This window comes from Diceros bicornis, chromosome 19 (genome assembly GCF_020826845.1).
Source record: "Diceros bicornis minor isolate mBicDic1 chromosome 19, mDicBic1.mat.cur, whole genome shotgun sequence".
Classification (NCBI taxonomy): domain Eukaryota; kingdom Metazoa; phylum Chordata; class Mammalia; order Perissodactyla; family Rhinocerotidae; genus Diceros; species Diceros bicornis.
The window spans coordinates 44,296,484-44,317,496 of NC_080758.1; the positions used below are offsets into that span (position 1 = coordinate 44,296,484).

Sequence of the window (21,013 nt, forward strand, 5' to 3'; positions counted from 1 at the left end):
GCCTAGCAGTTAAGTTCCCACGTTCCGCTTCAGCGGCCTGGGGTTCTCTGGTTCAGATTCTGGGCGCGGAGCTACTCACCTCTCATCAAGCCGTGCTGAGGCCGTGTCCCACGTAGAAAAACTAGAAAAGGACCTACAACTAGGATATACAACTCTGTACTGGGGCTTTGGGGAGAAAAAAAACAAAAAGAGGAAGATTGGCAACAGATGTTAGCTCAGGGCCAATCTTCAAAAAAAAAAAAAAAAGACATAAAATAAAATAAAAAATAAATAAAGCTGTTGAGCTCAGAGTGATAAAAAAAAAATCATGCCTTTAGGAAAGGGCATTTTTTAATTGGATATGTGTTGAATTTAGGATTCAATATGCCTTAAAACTGAAAAATGCTCAATTACTTTAAAATATTGTGACCAAGACTTTACTTGGGAAATAGTATCTGTTGTCTTCTAACTTACATCAGTGCTCAATATATGAGATAGATTTTATTATTAATAATAATAAACTCTTTATTAAATGTCCAGTACCATGCTAGTTAATTTTCACAAAGTGTTCTGCATTTACAACCCACAGCAAATCTCTAAGGCCTTATCCCCATTTTGTAGATATGCAGGCTAAAGCTTGGATTGTTAAAATAACTTGTCCAAGTTCACACGGTTAGAAAATGGCAGAGCTGGGATTTAAACCCTAGGAGGCCTGGGCTCCAACTCCAGGGTCTTTCCTCAGCCTAACTATGGGATGTGGAAGACCCGCCATCTGGGCTGAGGGTCTGACCACTCATTTTGCCCATAATGATGAGCCCCAGTGAATGAATTGGCTCTTCTTCAAAAGCTATGCACGAAATCAGGTTTCCATTTCTTCAAGACAAGGTTTTACACACCACACTACACAAGGTGTCATGTAAACTGAATTTTCTCTCACAGTTCCTAGAGGTTAGGCAAACGGGGACTGTGGAGAAAATGCCAGCTTGATTTACAAATGCATTATTTTTTTCAGACTGGAAATAATCGAGACCTTTGAAATTGTTTTTTAATTCTGTCAGAGTTTAGAAAATAAACTCTGAATTTTAAAGCTGAAAGAAAACAAATGGATCTTTCACTACTCCAAATATCTCTTCTTATGGACGCAGAGAACTAGGCCCAGAGGAGGGAAGCTACTTGCTCAGGTTCACACACCTTACTCTGTTCAGTTAAAGATCAGATCCAATAAGCAGAGCCAACAAATTCTGTTGGCTTCTAGAATTTACCAGATGTTAGTAGAAGTCATTCCTCCAACATTAAAACTGTGACCTCTTTAAAACATTTCGGTTTTCAATTCCTCTGAAGATATACGTTCTGTCCTTAAATTCCCTTTGCTGTCTTGGTGATTAGGAGGAAAATGTTAATTGGGCCCAAGAGAATTTGATACCATAAATAGAAGAACTCTGAAAGACAATGGCGAGGGATAATCTTCACAAATAGGAACTCAAAAAAAAAAAGATCAATATTTTGAACTAATGGGAAGTCGGTAAGCCAACTGTAGGCTTTGGCAAGTGCTGGGCTCTGTGGGAGATAAGGTTCTGCCGATTCTACATAGGCAAACCATTGTAAACACATAATTCACTTGCCAGGACCAGCTTTACGTGGCTTAGGACACAGTCCTTCCTGAGTCTGCCTGGTTCAAGCTTCCTCTTTCAGCCACACATGGCCAGTCTCTTCCTGGGCTGCAGACTGGCTTTTCCAAGAACCCACACTCTCCTTGCTTAAGACTGCTGCCACATCAGGCCAGGATTTTCTCCACATTGTGCTGAGTGGCCTCTCTCTTTGAAGCCCTGGCCTCTCCAGATGAAATTGTGACCACCCTCACATCTCCTCTAGAAACCCGGGGTTCAGCTATGATCTCTGTGGGTGCTCTCTCTGAACCAAGAGCCAACTGGTCGACCCTGAGTGGCCTCAGAGCAGTCTACTAACAATTGAACGTTTACCCCTGGAACATCACAGGGTCCTACGAGCAGTTGGACTCAGCCAATAAGTTCCCTGCCAGCTGCACAAATGTCACTGTTTTTATTAATAATTCACCCGGGACTCGCTCATGCATGGCCTTGTGACAGCTCCCAGCTTTGTTCCTTAGGGTCATACCTGGGCCAGATTCCTGCTGCAGCCCCTCACTAGTGTGGTCCCACCTTCCAGTCCCACACTTCTCCATTCCATTCTCCCTGGTGATGTTTATAGAGATCAGATTACGTGTCTCTCTGCTCTTACTGGCTGCCGCTGAGATCAAGTCCCAATGTTCTAATGTGGGGGAACACCCTGTCATCCTCTCCTGCACATGGTTCCTGGCTCTCCCTCCCTGTCACACTCTGCTGCCCTCCTGCACATTTTTAAGTTTATCACTCACATGATACTTGTCTCTCCTGCCTCTAGATCCTTCCTTCCAGAATCTTCTCTCCCCTAGGACCCCCACCACCCCCCTTCCTTGTTTTCACTCAGTCACTCCTCTTCATCCCTTTTACCTTAGCTTGAAATATCACTTCCTAAGAGATCCTTGCTGACCCCCTGGACCAAAATTTCTCAAATTTCCTGATAATCAGAATCCCTGACTCTGATGCTTGTTAAAAACAGATACCCAAGCCCACCCTAGATGCACAGACTCAGAATCTCCAGGAGAGTGCCTGGAAAGCTGCAATTTTAACAAGTATTCCCAGTGCTACCCAGGTAGTTAGGAAACACTCCTCTGGATCAGGTTTGCTCAAGCTCTTGGCTGCATACTGGAAATACCAGGTGCTTGGACAAGCCCCTGGCATCAACATCACTGGGTCCTGTCTGACATCATCATTTTGTTAATGTTTGTTTCACATGTGCAGCCAAGGTTGTGAACTGCTATCTTAGACCAATATTCTCAAACATCCAGGTGCAGAAGAATCATCTGGGGAGTTGTCTTAAGTGCAAATTCTCAGGCCCACAACCTCCAAGATGCTGATTCAGGAGAACTGGCGTTGAGGCCAGGAATCGACATTTGTTACTAGTCCCCACGTGATTCTAGTGCAGGGGGCCTGAGGACCACAGTCTGAGACCCCCAGATGAGATAGCATAGGGGTCTGCTGTTGGCTCCCACAGCATGTGAGCTCCTCCATCATGAGAGCCCTTCCTTTTTAAATATTGAGTTGTCTGTCTGTCCACCAAGACTGTAGGCCCTGAGAGGACAGGGACCTCCCATGCCCAGAACTGGCACTGTGCCTGGGCATGGTAGACACTCAACAGATGTTCATGGAATCAGTTCATTGTGTAGCACCTTGCCACATCTCCGTGTCTTATTTTCCCAACGATTATGTAAAATATTTGAGAACAAGGAAGAACATGTCACGTTACTTGTCCTATAACACTGAACATGGTAACCTTTATATTGTAGCTACTCGGTAAATTAATTTTTTATTATTTAATAGGTATCACCTACAATTCTTGAGCTGCTGTGGTAGTAGCATTAAAGTATAAAAGCAGGTTCATGAAATACCTGTTTTACACAATAGTATATTCTGTCAATTGCTCAGAAATCACTCAGAAGAGGGAACTAGGAGGGACGCAGTTTTACTTTTCAGACATATGCAAAGTGCTGAATGGTGTCACAAACTCAATTACATTGGGGTGTGGACTGTGCTCTTATTTCAGAAGTGAGAAGATCCTTGTTCTGACACATTCTGTCTCTCTCTCTCTTATGGAACCCATGAGAGTAAATCGTGGAGAAACGTCTGAGGGAGTCTTTCTCCAAGTGTCAGGAAGCCTAGCACATTTTTATGGCAGAACTCCTAGCAAAGATGAGAGCTACTCCACCTGCCAGCCAGCCCTTGGATCACCTTGAGGGTCACCTAATCCTCATTTGTCGACACTTCTGTGTTTAATGAATTCAGAATCCCATTCCGTGAGAACACTGAGCTTTAGCCATAATCAACTTCAGGAGGTTTCACACCACTCACCTGGGCCCTGGGGGCCATATGTCCAAGATATGTTCTTAATTTTCTCAAATAAGCTTTGACCTTCCTTGAGACTTTATCCTTAAAAGTTGAAGGTCTGCATGTCAAGAGCATATGAATCATTAGCATCTTTCGGCTCTGATTCAAAGCTTCAAACCACTGAACGTTGCATAAGTTGAAATTTTATCAAGTGAGTATGTGTGTTTGAATTATTTGACTTCTGAAGAGAACCATAGTGCATGGTTTTTGCAACTTTTTTGACCGTGACTCTCAGTGAGAAATGAATTTTGCATTGCAACTCAGCACACCCACACACACACACACACACCACCCCCTCAAAAGTTCCATGAAAAATAGCTTCCCATGTTACATGCAATGCACATTGTTATTCCTTTCTGTCCTCTTCCATTCATTTTTTAATGATGGTCCCATCCATTAAATCACTGGTTCTCGACCTTAGCTGTCTATTGGAATGACGTGGGAAGTGTTGACAATTACCAAAGCCTGGGTCCCACTCCCAGAGATTCTGATTTAATTGGCCTGAGATGTGGCCTGAGCTGTGGGATTTTAAATGTCCCCATCAAAAGATTTTAATGTGCAGCCCAGGTAGATAACCTGTGCAATAAAGTGATTTCCTAGCCCATAAATGGATCATGACTTGAAGTTTGAAAAACACAAACATTGAGTAATATTAGACACTAATTTCCAAAGACAATAGCGTTTGCAATCAGACTTGTTTATTCACTGAACGAACAGTGTGCCAAGGGCTGTCCTGGACACTGGGGATACAAATATGCTGAAGATATTGTCTCTGCCCTTGAAGAGCTGACAGCCTCATTTTCACAAATGGAACACACCCATGTAGCCAACATGCAGATCAAGAAACAGCACTGTCAGCACTAAGAAGCACCCTTTTGTCCCCTTCCAGTCACCCCCACCCCAAGACTAACCACTAACCTGACTTCTAAGAGCACAGATTAGTTTTGCCTGTTTTTATACTTAAACAAACGGAATCATACAGTATGTTCTCTTCCGTGTATGGCTTCTTCAGGTCAACGTTCTATTTGTGAGATTCATCCATATTATTCAGAGTAGTTAGAGTTCATTCATTCTCACTGCAGTACAGTATTCCACATCCTATAAATACACCTCAATTAGTTTATTCATTTTACTGTGGATGGGTATTTGAAGACTTCATAATTTGGGCCTATGCACATTCCAGTACGTATGTCTGGTGAATAGATACACATATTTTTGTGGGATATATACCTAGGAATGGAACTTATGGGCCATAGCTTAAGCACATGGACAACATTAGAAGATATAGCCAAACAGCTTTCTAAAGTGTTTGCAATAGTTTACACTCCTATCAGCAAAGTATGTGACTTCCGGTTGCTCTACATCTTTGTCAACACTTGGTATTGTCAGTCTTTTTCATTTAGCCGTTCCAGTGTGTTAGAATGTACATCTGAAATAAATTTATTTAAGTAAGAAAGATTTTTTTAATTGACATATATGTGTGTGTACATATATATGTATGTATATGTATATATAGATGTGTGTGTGTGTGTGTGTGTGTGTATATATAGGATCTAAATAGTGCATGGAAGTTCTGCCTTGACTTGGGGGTTCATAGATGTTCCAAAATCTTACAAGAGGTCTTTGTCCTATCTTAGTCATTGTGTCTCTCCTTCTCTCTCCCCTCTCCACCTCCCCTTTGCCCTTGTTCTTGCACGTTCTCTGCCTCCGGTATCCAGCCTGGGTCTGACCTGGAGAGACATGCAGCATCTGACTGTGCTCACCTCCAAACGGAACCAGCTTCATGATGAGGTCCATCAGTGGCGGAGGAACGGGGTCGGCCTGGAGTTTAATCACCTCTTTGGCTACGGGGTCCTTGACGCAGGCGCCATGGTGAAAATGGCTAAAGACTGGAAAACTGTGCCCGAGAGATTCCACTGTGTGGGAGGCTCCGTGCAGGACCCTGAGTAAGTGGGGGCAGCAGTTCTTCTGCTGCATGTGGAAAATACCCCAGAGATGGTGCCATGGCATTGGTGACAATATCAGATTCCCGCTGTGTCATCCTGAGATGTGCTGGATTTTATTCAGGGACAACCAGCTTCCAGGCAGAACTGTAGTGTTGCACAACACCAGGGGGCGCCATTTACATAGAACACAATTGCCTAACTTAGAACCCCTGCTTTTGGGTGTGAGTCTTTATTGTTTTGGTGGTGTACGCCATTATTTTTAAGTGCACAAATCAACCAGTGTAACCAGCTCCCAGATCATTAAACAGACCAGGACCAATATCCCAGAAGGCCCCCTATGTCCCCTTCCATCAGCATATCCCCAAGAGTAACCACTATTATTCTGACTCCATAGATTATTTTCACTGTTTTATACTTAATACAAATGGAACCATACACTGTGTTCTCCTTTGTATCTAGATTCTTTTGCTCAGAATGATTCAACTATGTTTAGTGTGTACTTGTAGTTCGTTTATTCTCATTGCTGAATAGTGTTCCGTTGTGTGACTATAACACAATTTATTTATTTGTTCTACTTGTGGGGCAAAGAAAGGACTTGATTTGATTCTGAGTAAGGTGGATAGCCATTTGAAGGGATCTGATTGAGGAGTTCCCCACACAGAAACCACTGGGCTGGTCATGTGTACCTACTTCCCTTCCAACTTCCCATCATGGCAAGAGGATTGGACAATAAGGATCCCTCTTTATTTAATTTCTCTCCTCATTGGTCCATCGGTGAGATGGAAATAGCAATTCTTATCATTATTGTTTTTAATTGAGGTATTGTTTACATACAATGAAATGCAGAGAACTTAAGTGTATTATTTGAGTTTTGATAAATGTATACACCTGGGTAACCACCCCTCCCCCCGATCAAGTGATGGAACATTCCAGGACAGCAGAAAGATTCCTCGAGCCCCTTCCAGTTAATCCCCATGTCCTGTAGCCAATGTTTTCATTCCTGTCCCCACGGATTAGCTTTACCACTTCTTGGACTTTATCTGACTAGAATCACATGGTATGGATGCTTTTGTGTCCAGTTTCTTTTACTCAACCTCAGGTTTGTGAGATCAATCCAAAGTATCGCGTGTAATAATAGCTCATTCATTCTCATTGCTGTGTAGTGTTCCATTGTGAGAATACGCCTCTGGGACTTATGTCATGTAAATGGTGGTAAAACCCATATCTTTAACTACCCTCACCCCGGCCTTATTTCTCTTGGTCGTCTGAGCTTGGCCAGGGCCAGACCCTTCTCACAGTACATCCCCTACTCCATTCCCCTTCGGTCCTGGATTCTCGGCAGTTTTTGTAGTCAGTTACCCAGACCTGGACTCAAATCTTGATTTCATCAAACTGGACAACACTTTTGACCTCCCTGCACCTCTACTTTAGCAATTCTTAACCTTTGTACTCTGGCCCCTTTGGCAGTATAGTGAAGTCTGTGGACCCCATCTCAGCATAATGTTTTAAATGTATTAGATGAAACACACAGGATTACAAAGGAAGCCAATTATATTGAAAACCAGTTTAATATGTGATGAAGTAATAGATGTCCTTTCTTTTATCAACACATTAAGTAAAAAGCCCCTAGTGGCAAGTCTAATGGCCACGATAATTTCAGAGCAGTGATAATGACCAAAATGCTGCTTCAAAATGCCTTCCATGACTGTCATGGGATGTGGAAATCTCTGGGGTCTTTGATGACAGACTCTGAGGACGTGCTAATACCACTCTGGCATGTGGCCTGCATTCGTAATCAAAGGAGAAGTTACATTTCCCTTATAAGTTAGTCAAAATTAATATGTAGGGTTTTTTCCAACTAAATTCTTATACCCTCTGAATTCTGTCCTTGTGGGGCCCAAAACAAGGGCCTCCTCCCTCTTTCCTCACCAGTGAAATGGAGCTATTATCTCTTTCCTCACCAGGGCCCTGGGAGACTTGAGTGAGACAAGGAGCTTTAAGCTGGCACATAGTGGGCCCTCAATATGTGTAACTTTGCCTCTGCCCCTCATCCATGACTTTAGACACTCCTAGCTTGCACCGGCGGGAAAAAGAAAGATAATAATCTCCTAGAATTTTGGATACAATAATTACTTGATTCTTATATGAATTCAAAATTATGTATCTTTGTGACCTACTACATCCTCCCATGAGTGAGCATCCTCATTGTTCACTCGCTGAGCTCCTGGAGAGTGGCACCGAGTGGATATTGCAGAGCCGTGTGTATTTTTCCGTGGACCAGTCCATGATCTCGTAAAGCATAGCTCCCATCAGCACTATGCGGGAAAGTCAAGCTTTAGCCCAAGCCCTGTAATAATTTTTTTAAAACAGAGCTGCACGAGTCCCACATGATGTCCTGTAATAAAAATAGCTGCTCTGCAGAGTTCCTACTGGTTTTCCTGATGCTGGTATGTACATTCATCATTTCTGTTCGTCCTTGCATCCCTCTTCTTGGGAAGACAGGCTTCACTGTGGCCCAGACAAGTTGGTTGACTCGGTCAAGGTCACAGAGGCTGTAAGTGCAAGTGAAGGAAGGAACTAGCTTTGATTGGGCACCTACTGTGTGTCATGTGCTCTGCATATGCGTAAGCATCGTAGCCACCCTGTTGTTGAGGGTGTGCCTCACCTCACACAGTCAGGGTTTGAATATTTCACAGTATTAACAACAAACTGGTCCCATGTTGTGTCTCAGGGAGAAGCGCCTATTGTGTGCCTGGCATGAGGCCTTTTGCATACACTGTTTGTGTTTAATCCTCATAAGCCCAGGAGGTATGTGCTTTCATTGTTACTTCTTCCAGGAAAGGAACCTGAGGTGCAGAAAGCACAAGAAATGTGCTCCAGGTCTCAGAGGGCAGACCAGGACTTGAAACAAGGCCCATCTGAATCCCACCCGCAGGCCTTTTTCATCATATGACATTGACCTTAGTGAGCTCCTACTGTGTGTTCAGGCCCTGCATTGGGCCCTACGTTAGAGAAGCCCTGCTGTGAGCTCGGGAGTGTCATTACAGATGAGAAGAGGCTCAGAAAGGTTCAGGGCATGCCAAAGGTCACCCAGCCGCTGAGCGGCCCGGCTGGGATTTGAACCCAGCACTCCACTCCAGACCTCCACCCCGGGAGGGGCCTCTCAGTGTATCTCAGTGTTTCTCCACTGGAGGAGGTGAGGCTCAGCAAACACCAGAGGGGCCTGGGGGGGCTCTTCCCAATAAAAACGCCCTCTGGGGACTCTAAAACATCCACCTACGGGGGTCTCCCCTCCCCAAACTGCATAACTGCTATTCTGGAGACCCTGTCACTGCCAGGGTCTGTGAACAGAGTGACTGAACAGAGACAAGATAGGGAACACCATGCAGATGGGGAATTGAAGAGTAAATCCTACTCACCACAACTAACTTCACCCAAAGTAAACATTAAACGAGCATTGACAGCTGTGTTTCCTTTGTTAGAGTTCAGAATAACTGAGTGATTTGGGAAGACTGGGAGACTCGCTGCAGGGGTGGAATTGTTCTATATCTGAGTGTCCAATACAATACCTTGTGGCTATGGAGCACTAGAAATGTGACTAGTGTGACTGGGGAACTAAAGTTTCCATTTGGTTTCATTGTAGTTAATTTAACTTTCGATAGCCACATGTGGCTAGTGGCCACCCTCTTGGATGGCTCAGCTCTAAGGCACATCTGGTAGTTACACCATAGGAGCAGGGATGCTAAATGGCGCAAACAGAACGGAAAGTGCAAATTTAAAAACATCTGCTCCATGAAGGCATGTGCAGAAGTCGAGCCTGCAAGAAAGCCGGGCCAGTCCATTTCATAGCCCATGCCTCCCCCAGAGCCCCCTCGCTCCGTCCACTGCTGACTCCCCACACACAGACAGCAGGACACTCCAGCAGCTCTCTGACAGTCACTGGGCTAGCACTCTTCTTCCACCACCTCATTTAATCACAGGAGGTTGGCATCACTAGTCTCATTTTACAGATGAGAAAACAGAGGCTCAGAAAGATAAAGTGAATGGCCCTAGTTCCCAGAACCAGCAACTCCAACGTCCTACCCATTCTATAAAGCCCAGGGGCCTGGAAGCTCTTCTCTTATTGCGAAGAGGGACTTGCCAAGAGAGAGAGGCTTACAGTGTTTGTGCCTTTACAGGCGCTCGGCCAGCAGCAGGTGGGGACCAAAATGTCTCTCACAGGCCCTGCAGCTGGAGCAGGATCTGCAGTTAGTTGCACATCGGCTGCATTCACAATTAACAGAAAGTTGGATGGCTGTAGTATTTGGGGACCGGTCAGCTTAAAATGTACCAGGGCCCTCTTGGTCAAAGTACATGTTGATATCAGACCTTATTTTCTGAGATTGCACTGGATGAGAAGGCTGGATCTCTAATGATCCTCAAGCTCTGTGCATTTATGAGAGAGGGAGGGAGTGAGGGAGGAGAGATGGAGAACATGTGCTGAGATGAATGACAACTTATCTCCCAGCTTCTGAGTCCACCTAACATTCTGTCATAATCCACATAAATATTGAATTTGGAGCCAGAGGCAAAACTGGAAATAAGTTGTCTGACTCCATCATTTTACAGTTAAGGAATCTGAGGCCCAGAGATGTGACGGTCCCAGCAGCTCACAACTAGCTAGGAACTTGATCCAATATCAGCAGCTTTATTTCTAATGAAAGGAAGCTGGAGAGCTATTTCGGCACTTAACTCAGTTGGGCCTCCCACAAGGACAGGGACCTGGTCTGTCTTGTTTACTGGTGTATCCTTAGTGCCCAGAACAGCACCTGGCACTTAGTAGACGCATGATAAATATTTTTTGAAGGAATGAATGAATGTTCAGCCAGCATCACCTGGGCACAAGGAAGATGTCTAAATGGTGGCCATAGGACCAGCAGACCAGCCAGGGAAACTTGGGAAGGAGGCCCAGCCTTGTTGGAAGGGCTCTGCATCCCTTTGGTGTCCTTTGCTCCCTCATCCACCCACACCTGAACTTGTTCTCAGATGCAGGTGAGGCCTAGGGCAGATGTGCTGGTTGGAGGACTCAGAGGCTGGCCAGGTAGGTTCTAAGGGCAAAGCCCAGGCTGGCTGCGCCTCTGGCAGAGGAGGCCCTTATCAAGGGAATCATGCTGCTGAGAGTCTGGGATGGAGGGATCAACAGCCTTGCCACCTGCCACTTTCTGTGATGTGCGGGGCTGCGAGGAAACAGCCTCTGGGTGGGGTGAGTGGCGACTATCAGGTTTATGGGTTTTCTCAGCATCAATCTTCCCAGAGAAGCAGTCAATTTCAAAAGCAATTTTCTAGAGACTTTATCAGGAGAGTTGGTGAAGGGTGCTCGACTAAAATGAAAGGGAAAAATACAGCTGGCTGTGAGCGTCTGCACTGGACCAGCCATGTGCAGAGAGCAGAGCACACCCAGGCCTGCCCCGTCAGCCCGCAGTGGCCGTGTGTCCCCAGGGCGCTGAAGCACAGAGGGAACTGTTCAGCACGGGCCGCCCCCACCCTCCCCGCACGTGAGAGAACTGCTCACTCAGCACCTTTAAGGCTGCGGCAAACTCTGAATTGTAAGTGAATGTGGAAATAAATGTTAAAACCTGATATGAATGCCAGAAGCAGCATGGTAGAGAGAGAAAAGGGTGTGTTCGACCATGTACCAGCTGTGTGACGGTGGAGGGGTCACTTCTGTGCGAGTTAATGCCCCCCTGTGCGAGTTAATGCCCCCCGTGCGAGTTAATGCCCCCCCGTGCGAGTTAATGCCCCCCGTGCGAGTTAATGCCCCCCGTGCGAGTTAATGCCCCCCCGTGCGAGTTAATGCCCCCCTGTGTGAGTTAATGCCCCCTGACGCTGTTACATGGGAAAGAGAAAACATCGCAGTGACCGCCCGTTGAATGTTTGGAAGTGACAGCCACACAGCAGACATTTTAGGCTCTCAAGAAAGGGTGGGTGTTATTATTACTATTATTATTCTAACAGAACAACTACAGCTTCATAACTATTTATTTTTATCATACAGCTGAGGATGCAGAACACAAATAGCATTCCACAGGGCCCCCTGGGAATCAACGCCTATTTCTAGGCAGAAGGCAATTGACCACTCATTTGCAACAATCTGCAATAAAATAAAGACAGAAGCCATCCTCAAGTCCCCAAGTTTGTCTTTTGTGGGACTTGAACGCGAGGCTTTTGTACATACTCTAAAAGTTCAGAGAGTAGCTCGAACCTCTTGGTGTGTGCCTCCCTGTCTACGTGAATGAGTCTGGATCGTGGCCTGTGTGACTATTTAAGGACCTCTGCAGAGCCTTCTTTGGTTCCACAAACAACCATCTCCTATTTTAACCTTCTTATAAGTTGGCTTTTCCTGAGCATGGGTCTCCTTTTCCTTTAAAATAAGGATGGACCATATTCCTTTTCTTCTTATAAAAGTAATATATGGTCACTGGAGGAAAATCAGAAAATACCAGTGAGCAAGAAGTGATAAGAAACGCCTGACAGGTCCTGTTGCTCGGCTCTCCCAATGCCTTGCTGCCTGCCAAGAAGCTTCCCTGAGAGAGGAGGGAATGGTGCTCCCCTTTCTCGACCAGGCTTGCTGCCTCTGGAATCCACACCGGGCTTTTAATTTTATTTCAAAGTGACTTATTCCAAGAAGAGTCCAATGGAACATCCCCTCTCTCAGGGACCTAGGCTGCGGGGGGACATTCAGTGGGCAGCTCACACAGCGGGCAGGGATGGCAGGTTTGCGGGCAGGCAGTTCCTCCATGGTGCTAAACAAGCCAGACTCCCCAGGGTCCTGGACATGGCCTCGGACCCCTGCACACACCCCAACTCCAAGGCTTCTAGGACATTTGTGAATCCTAACACAAGTTTGTGTGTGTGTTCCCACACCCACCTGTCCTTCCGCTTTCCAAGGTGCCTGGCAGAATTCCAGTCGTTTCTTCAGCCTCCCCCATCTCCCCCTTGTTCGTTCTCAAGTAAGACCCTTAGGCCAGGCAACAGGAGCCTGTGTTCCAGTTTCCCGGGTCACCCCTGCCATCATTTCTCCCTTGGTCTTGGTCTCTAACACCTGTCCTATTTCCCATGGGTTCCTGGGAGAAGCAGGTAAGACAGCTGCCGAGGAAGACGAACACGCAGCCCAGCCGGCCAGGGATGCAGCAGCCTCCGTTGTTCTGCCGTTGGGGCTGCTTCTCAGGCCTCGAATCTCGGGCACCTCTGCCATGCACTGCATGTGAGGGCAGTCCCCAGCCTAGCTCTGTCACTACAGCAACTTCTCGAGGGGCTTTTTAACTCAGAACTTCCTAAAGAAAGCAAAAGAAGTCAGTGAGAATGACTGAGCTCATGTGATAGAATGAGAACCATGCTCCATACAGCCTGCAGTGACGTGAACAGGTCTCCACTGTGGTACAGAGGGATCTCGCTATTGCCTTCCCAGTGCTGCTCTCTAGGGACAGATATCTGTGTCTTAAGTTGAGTTGCCTGGACAGAGCCTGAGAATGGGTTCACATGCGTGAGATTTATTGAGGGATGGCTTTCCAGAGAGAACCATAAGAGAGTGAGGGGTTCAGGATGTGCAGGAAGCGGCCGAGCATGGATGTGGCATCAGGTAACATGCACCTGTGGCCTGCTCCACAGGGCAGGAGCATCAACAGCACTGCACAGCTGCCCCCACATTGAGGCAAGGGCACTGGCCTTATATATCCCTACATCAGCCAGGCATCAACCGCGCCTGGCAGAGCATATGACCTTCCGGGCAAGGCATCTCCCATTGCCTGAAGGTGGTTCTGCAGAAAAGGGGCAGCTGAGAGCCATTAGCAGGCAGAGCTCAAAGCAGCTGTGGAGGGGATCTGCTGAGGCACTGTCATCTAGCGAAAGCCCTGTAGTCATGGGGTGCTTGAAGGTTGTCTCAGGTTTGGTCCAATCCAAATTTCTCTCCTTCTGTCGTGAGAGATCATCTCAGCCCTGGAATAACTTCCTTCTTGCGTGAGGGACCTTGTTCATTTACAGAAACTCCATTGCATGGTGGGCTGTGGATCTCACTTCCAGCTAAAGTGGCTGTCCCATCTCTGATTCCTAGCCAATCAAAGAAATATTTTCAGTTTTCCCCTGGAGAGGCAATGTCACTTTTCTGCCAGAGTTTCCACAAATTGACTTGTAAAAGAACTGTCACTCTGTGAACTCCAATCCATAATTGCCCTGGGTGTAAATGGGGACAAAAAATGAATTTTTTTAGAATTCAGCCCGTGTTTTGAATCCTTATGGTAATAACGGCTATTGGATTTGACAAATGATTGGTGATGCTTTACAGTACCTAGAATGGCTATTACTCAGGGTGACAGTCTGTGTTGTTGGCTTGTGAATTTTCATCTTGAATTTTTCAAGGTAGCCTGGCCTGCAGGATGGGAAAGGAAGGGCTCAAACTCAGCACAGGACCCAGAGCGGGGTCTGTCTTCTGGCTGTGGGCTCCGCCACCATCCTCTGTTACCTCCAGCTGAGCTTCTCAGAGAGTTCCAGAGCCCCTGAGGCTCAGCTCCAGAAGGAAAGCCTGCACTCTGGACCTGCCTGCTTGTCTGTGTAGAAACTCAGTGGTAGAATGTGGCATTTCATTCACACCTAAGGTTCTGGACATTCCAGAAGCCTCCAGCAAGGTGGCCAGAAAACCTGAATAAGAAGATCGACAGTTTCCCCAACTTCTTTTCCTAGAGCCTGTGAACCATGGCAAAAACGGAATGTGCTTAAAACAGAAGCCCGAGAGATTTTCTGGGTGGTGGTGGTGTTATCAGGTTCAAATTGAACATACAAGGCAATTTCGCTCTGTGCTATCCAGTACAGAAGCAACTAGCCACATGTGGCTATTTAATAAAATTAAATACATTTAAATTAATCACTAAATTAAATTGATTAAAAATTCAGTTCCTCGCTCACACTCGTCGCATTTCAAGTGCTCGATAGCCACATGTGGCCAGTGGCTACTGTATTGGACAGCATAGATATAGAACATTTCCATCATTGCAGAAAGTTCTGTTGGCCAGCGCTGGTCTAGACATTTGTACATATACGATATACATGAGTATGTGTATATATTTTATCTTCACAGCAACTCTTCAAGGTAGGAAGTAATATCCCCATTGTACAGGTAAGGAAAATGAGCTCAGATGGTTCAAATCCCTTGCCCACAACTGGACCTTTAGTCCACTCCACACAGCTTTCTGCCTGTGAGCCGAAGCCCAAATGATCGTGAGTCATTTATCAGCTCACCTGTTATGTTTCTGACTCTGTTCTGAGTAAATAGCATCTTCTTTGAGAGATCCAGGTGGGTCTCCATACTCTCACCTCCAAAGCTGGCCTGATGCCTGTGCTCCACCAATTTCCCCCGAGCCCAGTGCTTGGGACCCCACCTGCACCACCATCACTCCATGATCTCCATGGCCAGTGGACGCTTTCTGCATCGTTGAGCATCAGCCTCCATGCAGAGTGCACACAGCAGCATTCCATAAAACTGATGAAGTAGATTTTTTTAAGGTTTCTCGGAAGAGTATTGCCTTTATCAATAAGCTGCAGGGTAAGCTTCAGCAAGCCCCTCCATGTTCATGGCCTTGGTTCTCAGGACAATGCAGAACCAAGACTTGGCTCTGAGCTGGGTGTATGAACAGCATCTTTCTGTAGATGTGCTCTACAAGATGTGTGTTTAAAAATACCCAGCATGGTATGCTCCTGGCGCTGTGCTCAGTGTTTTCATCCATGGTCTTATTCGACCTCATAAAACCCACCCACAATGACAGTGAGACTTCAGGTATTTAAATAATGTTCCCAAGCTTTCCTGACCAGTAAGTGTAGAAGCAGAATTCTAACCCAAACAGGTTTCCCAAAGCCTAGAGTCTTTCCATTACACTGTGCAATCCTCACATGTAGTTTCCTTAGTTATGTTTCAGGTGCATCTCACATTCGAAGGAGGCCATCTCCAGAATGGAAATTGGTTGTGTAGAAAGAAAAGACAACTGAGGAATGCTTAGATTGACCCTCCATGGGGCTCCAGCTCTATGACCAAAGACACTCCCAAATTCCCCTGATCTTTCAAAGGACTGTCTTTCACTAGGATTAATTAACCCAGTTTCAGCTTTTTCTATGATTGTTAATAACAATCACATTAGCAATAACTTCTGCTTATCAAGGTAGTTAGCACTTTAAAAGAAAGGCTTTATGAGCTCCTGTCTCGGTCTGGGTTGTCCCGAAAGTAGACCCTGAGATGGGAGTTGGGTGCCGACAATTTTTTGAGAGATGATCCCAGGAAGTACAAGTGAGGAAGTGGAGATGTGAGACAGGAAGAGGAGAAAATCATTTAAGAGTGCACTGATGAGCAAGTTGCCACTGTGGGCAGCTAGGCTCAATCCCATTGCGGACATTGGGTTGTCCCACCGAGGAACATGGAAGCCAGGGTGTATTTATCCACCATCTTCTGTCAATCATTGGTAGAGGGTTGCCCTTGAGGGGTTAAATCCCTGACACTTTGGGGCTCCCCAGCACACAGGCTGAGCAGGCTCCCATGGTGCAGGGAAAAGCTCCAGGAGAGAAGCGGATACCTGAGGTGGGAAGCAGTCAGGGTACAAGGGAGCCATAGCTGCAGGCAAACTCAGAGGTGACTTAGGACTAGGAAAGGCATCAACAGCATCTGCTACACTCCCCTTCCACACAGAAGGTTCAGGGAGGATAGGTAACGTGCTCAGGCTCGCACAGCTGGTGTAGGAATTAAACCAGGTCTGTCTGATTAACCCCAAAGTCCCTGCTTTTTACGCTACCTGAAGCTACCTTCAAAACCCCTCGAATAGCGTGCCCATCCCTAACCATGTCTCGTCGCTTTCCCTCAGGAAAATACCGTCCACGGGCAAGCTGGTGCTGACCCTCACCACTGATGCGTGTGAGGGGAAGGAGAATTTTGTCCGCTACCTCGAGCACGTCCAAGCTGTCATCACGGTCAACGCAACCAGGAGAGGAGACCTGAACATCAACATGACCTCCCCTATGGGCACCAAGTCCATTTTGCTGAGCCGGCGTCCAAGGGATGACGACTCCAAGGTGGGCTTTGACAAGTGGCCTTTCATGACCACCCACACTTGGGGGGAAGATGCCCGAGGAACCTGGACTCTGGAGCTGGGGTTTGTCGGGAGCGCACCCCAGAAGGGGGTGCTGAAGGAGTGGACACTGATGCTGCATGGCACGCAGAGCGCCCCTTACATCGACCAGGTGGTGAGGGATTACCAGTCTAAGCTGGCCATGTCCAAGAAGGAGGAGCTGGAGGAAGAGCTGGACGAAGCTGTGGAGAGAAGCCTGAAAAGCATCCTGCGCGAGAACTAGCGCTACACCCGGCCTCCACTGCCTCCGTCCCTCCCGGGCCTCCGCCTCTCTGTCCTCGCTCCACTCTCTGTCGGGCACCTAGCAAACACTGTCACCCCCACACAAGCGTTCCACCTTCTTGATCCGAAGCTTCACTCACTGTCAGTGATTATTTTCATTACAATGGAAGCAATCTTTTTTATTCTATGCCCCAAATACAGTGTTCCCACCAACACCTATGTCCTATTTGTGACTCTAAGTTCTTTATTTGTGTCATTCAAATAGGTGATATCCTGCAAACAAAACTAGGACAGCTTTCCGTCAATTTTTTTCATATCTGAGAAGAGAATGCATTTAAAAATCACACACAGTGACTCCAAGAACGTTTATTCGTGGTCTCAACTGAGGACCTGTTACATAAAGAGAAAATCAGAGATGATAACAGAGAGTGAGCTCTGAGTCCTGTAAAGCACAGGAGATGTGGTGAACCCTTTGGGGAAAGATGTTTTGAACGTAGCAAGATTTGTCAGTGATGTAGATGAAGGTGGCATGATTCTTAAGATGCCACCCATGAGAGCCCTGACTCCTGGATGGGGAAGACAGTCACACAGTGTGAGCGCTGGACGTCTTATCACCAACACCAACGTCCTAGCGCGTCCTGCTCAGCCACGTGATCAGGATAACCCAGGTAGCTTGGCCGTCCTTTCGCCAGCTGCTGCTCTGAGTCATGGGGAATCTGTCAGAGAAGCCCGAATTACTCTCAGTTTGTACAGAGTTCATCCCAGCCCCAATTTTCTGGGGTTCCTCCCATAGCTATCCAAAAGAATCAGAGGCGAGGCAGGTCTGGCAACATGTCTGGTAAAGAATAGCTGAGTGGTTTTTAACACAGGAACGTTCGTCTTCTTAAGTCATTCTTAAGAATGGGGCTTCTTAATCGAATGTAAGTGAGAGGCGAGGTGAGTATTTTTGACAGCTTTTCACACATATACTTGGGCTTTGGTTTCCAAAACATATGACTGAGGGAAATGTCTTACCCCTTCATGTTGTGATTTCTTTGATGTGTTAGGAAAAGAGGTGTGTGAAGATGTGAGCGGCCATCTTCACTTGGACCTCCAGTTGTATGGAGCCTCTTTTGCCAAAGGGGGGGAATGCCAACTCCACCCCCAGCAACTTGAGGCCTGAAGGAAGTAAGAGAAGATCTCTGTAGAGAAAGCACACAGTTACATCTTGGCAACTAAGCTATTCAGGAGAATGTTTAACATGCAGCCCAAAGATTGCATGTTCCTTTCCTCTGTCAACCCCAAAAGACACCGCCCATTTCATTACCAAAAAGAAATGCTTTCTGACCTGCTGTTGCTTTGTTTTCCTACCAAAGGATTGGCTCCTCATCCCCAATCCCAATGCCCACCCAAGAAATGATTTGTTTGATTTGATGCCCAAGAACTGATCAACCACTTCTGGCTACATTTCTCCCTTCCCATGGGAGCATGTAGCTAAGCCTGGGGTTCCTCTCCTTAAAGCCAGAATACAAGAACACTAGGTGTTATTGCCTGAAGGTGGCAACTTAACAAGAGAAGTCTGGAAAACCCATTTCCTTTCTTTTTTTCCTCCACGTTGGCATGAATTTCTGTCTTCTCTAACACCACGTGACCTTCTCTATATAATGCTTTAAAATGTAATAATATTTATGATTTTTAAAAGAAATTTATTACTTGTTGCGAAGGTCTTTTTAAACTAGTTTAAAGAAAAAATAAATGGAAATCATCAAAAATTCATTTCACATTAAGTCTGAAAATAAACCAAAGGACATTATGTGTGCATGTGTGTATAAGTGCACACAGAAATTTATATACATATGTAGACTATATACATGTGTGTATGTGTATATATATATACACTTGTATAAATGTATATACACACATATACCTAGAATGTGTGTATGTGTATTTATTGAAGAAACAGACATCACATTCATCTCTAAAAGAATATTCAGAGAATATCAAGATGATTCTGGCTGAAGAAAAAGGCCGGTGGAAATTCAGGTGAAAATGTTCATTGATTCCCATTATGTCACCTCTGTAATTTTGCAGCTCTCTGTATAAATATTAAATGTCTTATATAGCAGCAAAAATATAAAATAGTTGTCCATATTTTCACAGTTGTGGTATAATTTATGAAATTAGAGAGTAACTTATCAGCTTCTTAATAGAAATGACAAGTTTTGATATGAGTATACAGTATATAAAATATATATATAGTGCTATATAAAAATATTTGGTCTCTATTTCATTTTTTGCACCAGTATTAACAAGAAAATATGTCTAGCTAGTGAGGTTTTTATGATATCCCTGATCCTAATGCAAGAGACAGTTATTTATAGTCATTTATTTTAAAAAATGAAAATAAGTGAATAATGATTAAGCGAGTTAACATTGTTACTCCCTGTGACAAAATTTTATAAGTAAATTAAAAAAGACATGTTGTAAATTAGGAGACTCAACAATAAAACATTACCTTCCAGAAATTATGTGGGATGTGATATGTATTACATAAAAACACTTCCATCCATTCTAGGAGCAGATAATAAAAAGTTGCCAGAGAAATCTAAAAAGCCTGCTTTAATAAATATACATGCAAGACTTATAATTAGCAAATAAATCATACACAAATTATGATCTACAGCAGCATTTTTCAAAGTCAGGTTACATCCCATTAGCAGATTGTAAAATAAAAAATTTAAAGAGTCAAGACCAGCATTTTGGGTAGAACAGAATAGAATAGAATAGAAAAGATCAGATCATGCATATTAATAATAAGTACTATTTCCTGAAATATTTGTTTCAGGGATGTGTGTGTGTGTGTCTGTGTCTTGAGTGTGTGGCTCACGATGAAAAATACATTTCTTATTGTGGGTCATGGTCAAAAATCTTTTAGAAACACTATTCTAGAATATATTAGTCAGGCTAGACTAAGTTATACTGTAGTAACAAATAGCCCCAAAATCTCAGTATTTTAACACAACAAAGGTTTATTTATCATTCACACAAATTCCACTGAGGGGTCAGGTGACTCCCCAGGGCCACAGACCTCCATGCAGTGACTCAGGGATTCAGGCTGCTTCAATCTTCAGAGTTACAGTTTGTAATCATAACACAAGATGGGAGAAGAGAACCCATGGAGGACTCTCATCCACTCTCCTATGGTCAGTGTGAAGGAGACACACATGTCACTTGACTTACTGCCCATTGGCCAGTACTGGTCAATGACCCTGCCTACATACCAAGCAACTGGGGAATGTAGGACAACTAATGGAATACTTGGTGAGCATAGAGTCTCTACCACAGAGAGAGTTTGATGTTCCCTTAAAACATATTCTCAAAGGCTGCCTTACATGGCAACCTCTCTTCATGGATGGTACCGTGAACAAGTATTATAAACTAGCTGTACCCCAGGTGACCGAAAGCTAGTCTAACAAATCTTAATAGTTATTAACAAAATATTAATATATTTATCACAGTTCATTGTAGAAACAATTTTCAATTTTGTCCTCTGATGATACTTATCAAACCCAATTAGTAAAATCTTGAGAGCCTATGACTACAACAGAAATTCAAAGTTATGATCCAAAGTCTGATCTCGTGACAAACTGAGACCCTGCTTTTTAACACTTACATTCAAAGAGTGATTTCTAAAAGGTAAAGTTAAAAAACTGATAATTCTTATAGTTATACTCTAGGTCATTGT

At 44.9% G+C, this 21,013-nt stretch overlaps 1 protein-coding gene across 1 annotated transcript in view; it reads left to right on the forward strand.

The window, feature by feature from the left end:
* Positions 1–17,658, forward strand: part of PCSK2 (proprotein convertase subtilisin/kexin type 2) — a 245,249-nt gene extending 227,591 nt beyond the window's left edge. The window contains exons 11-12 of the mRNA XM_058563265.1: positions 5,699–5,926; positions 16,804–17,658. Coding sequence (XP_058419248.1) covers positions 5,699–5,926; positions 16,804–17,290 — 715 coding nt within the window. The 3' untranslated portion in view covers positions 17,291–17,658. The remainder of the gene's footprint in view (positions 1–5,698; positions 5,927–16,803) is intronic.
* The last annotated feature ends 3,355 nt before the right edge of the window (positions 17,659–21,013 follow it).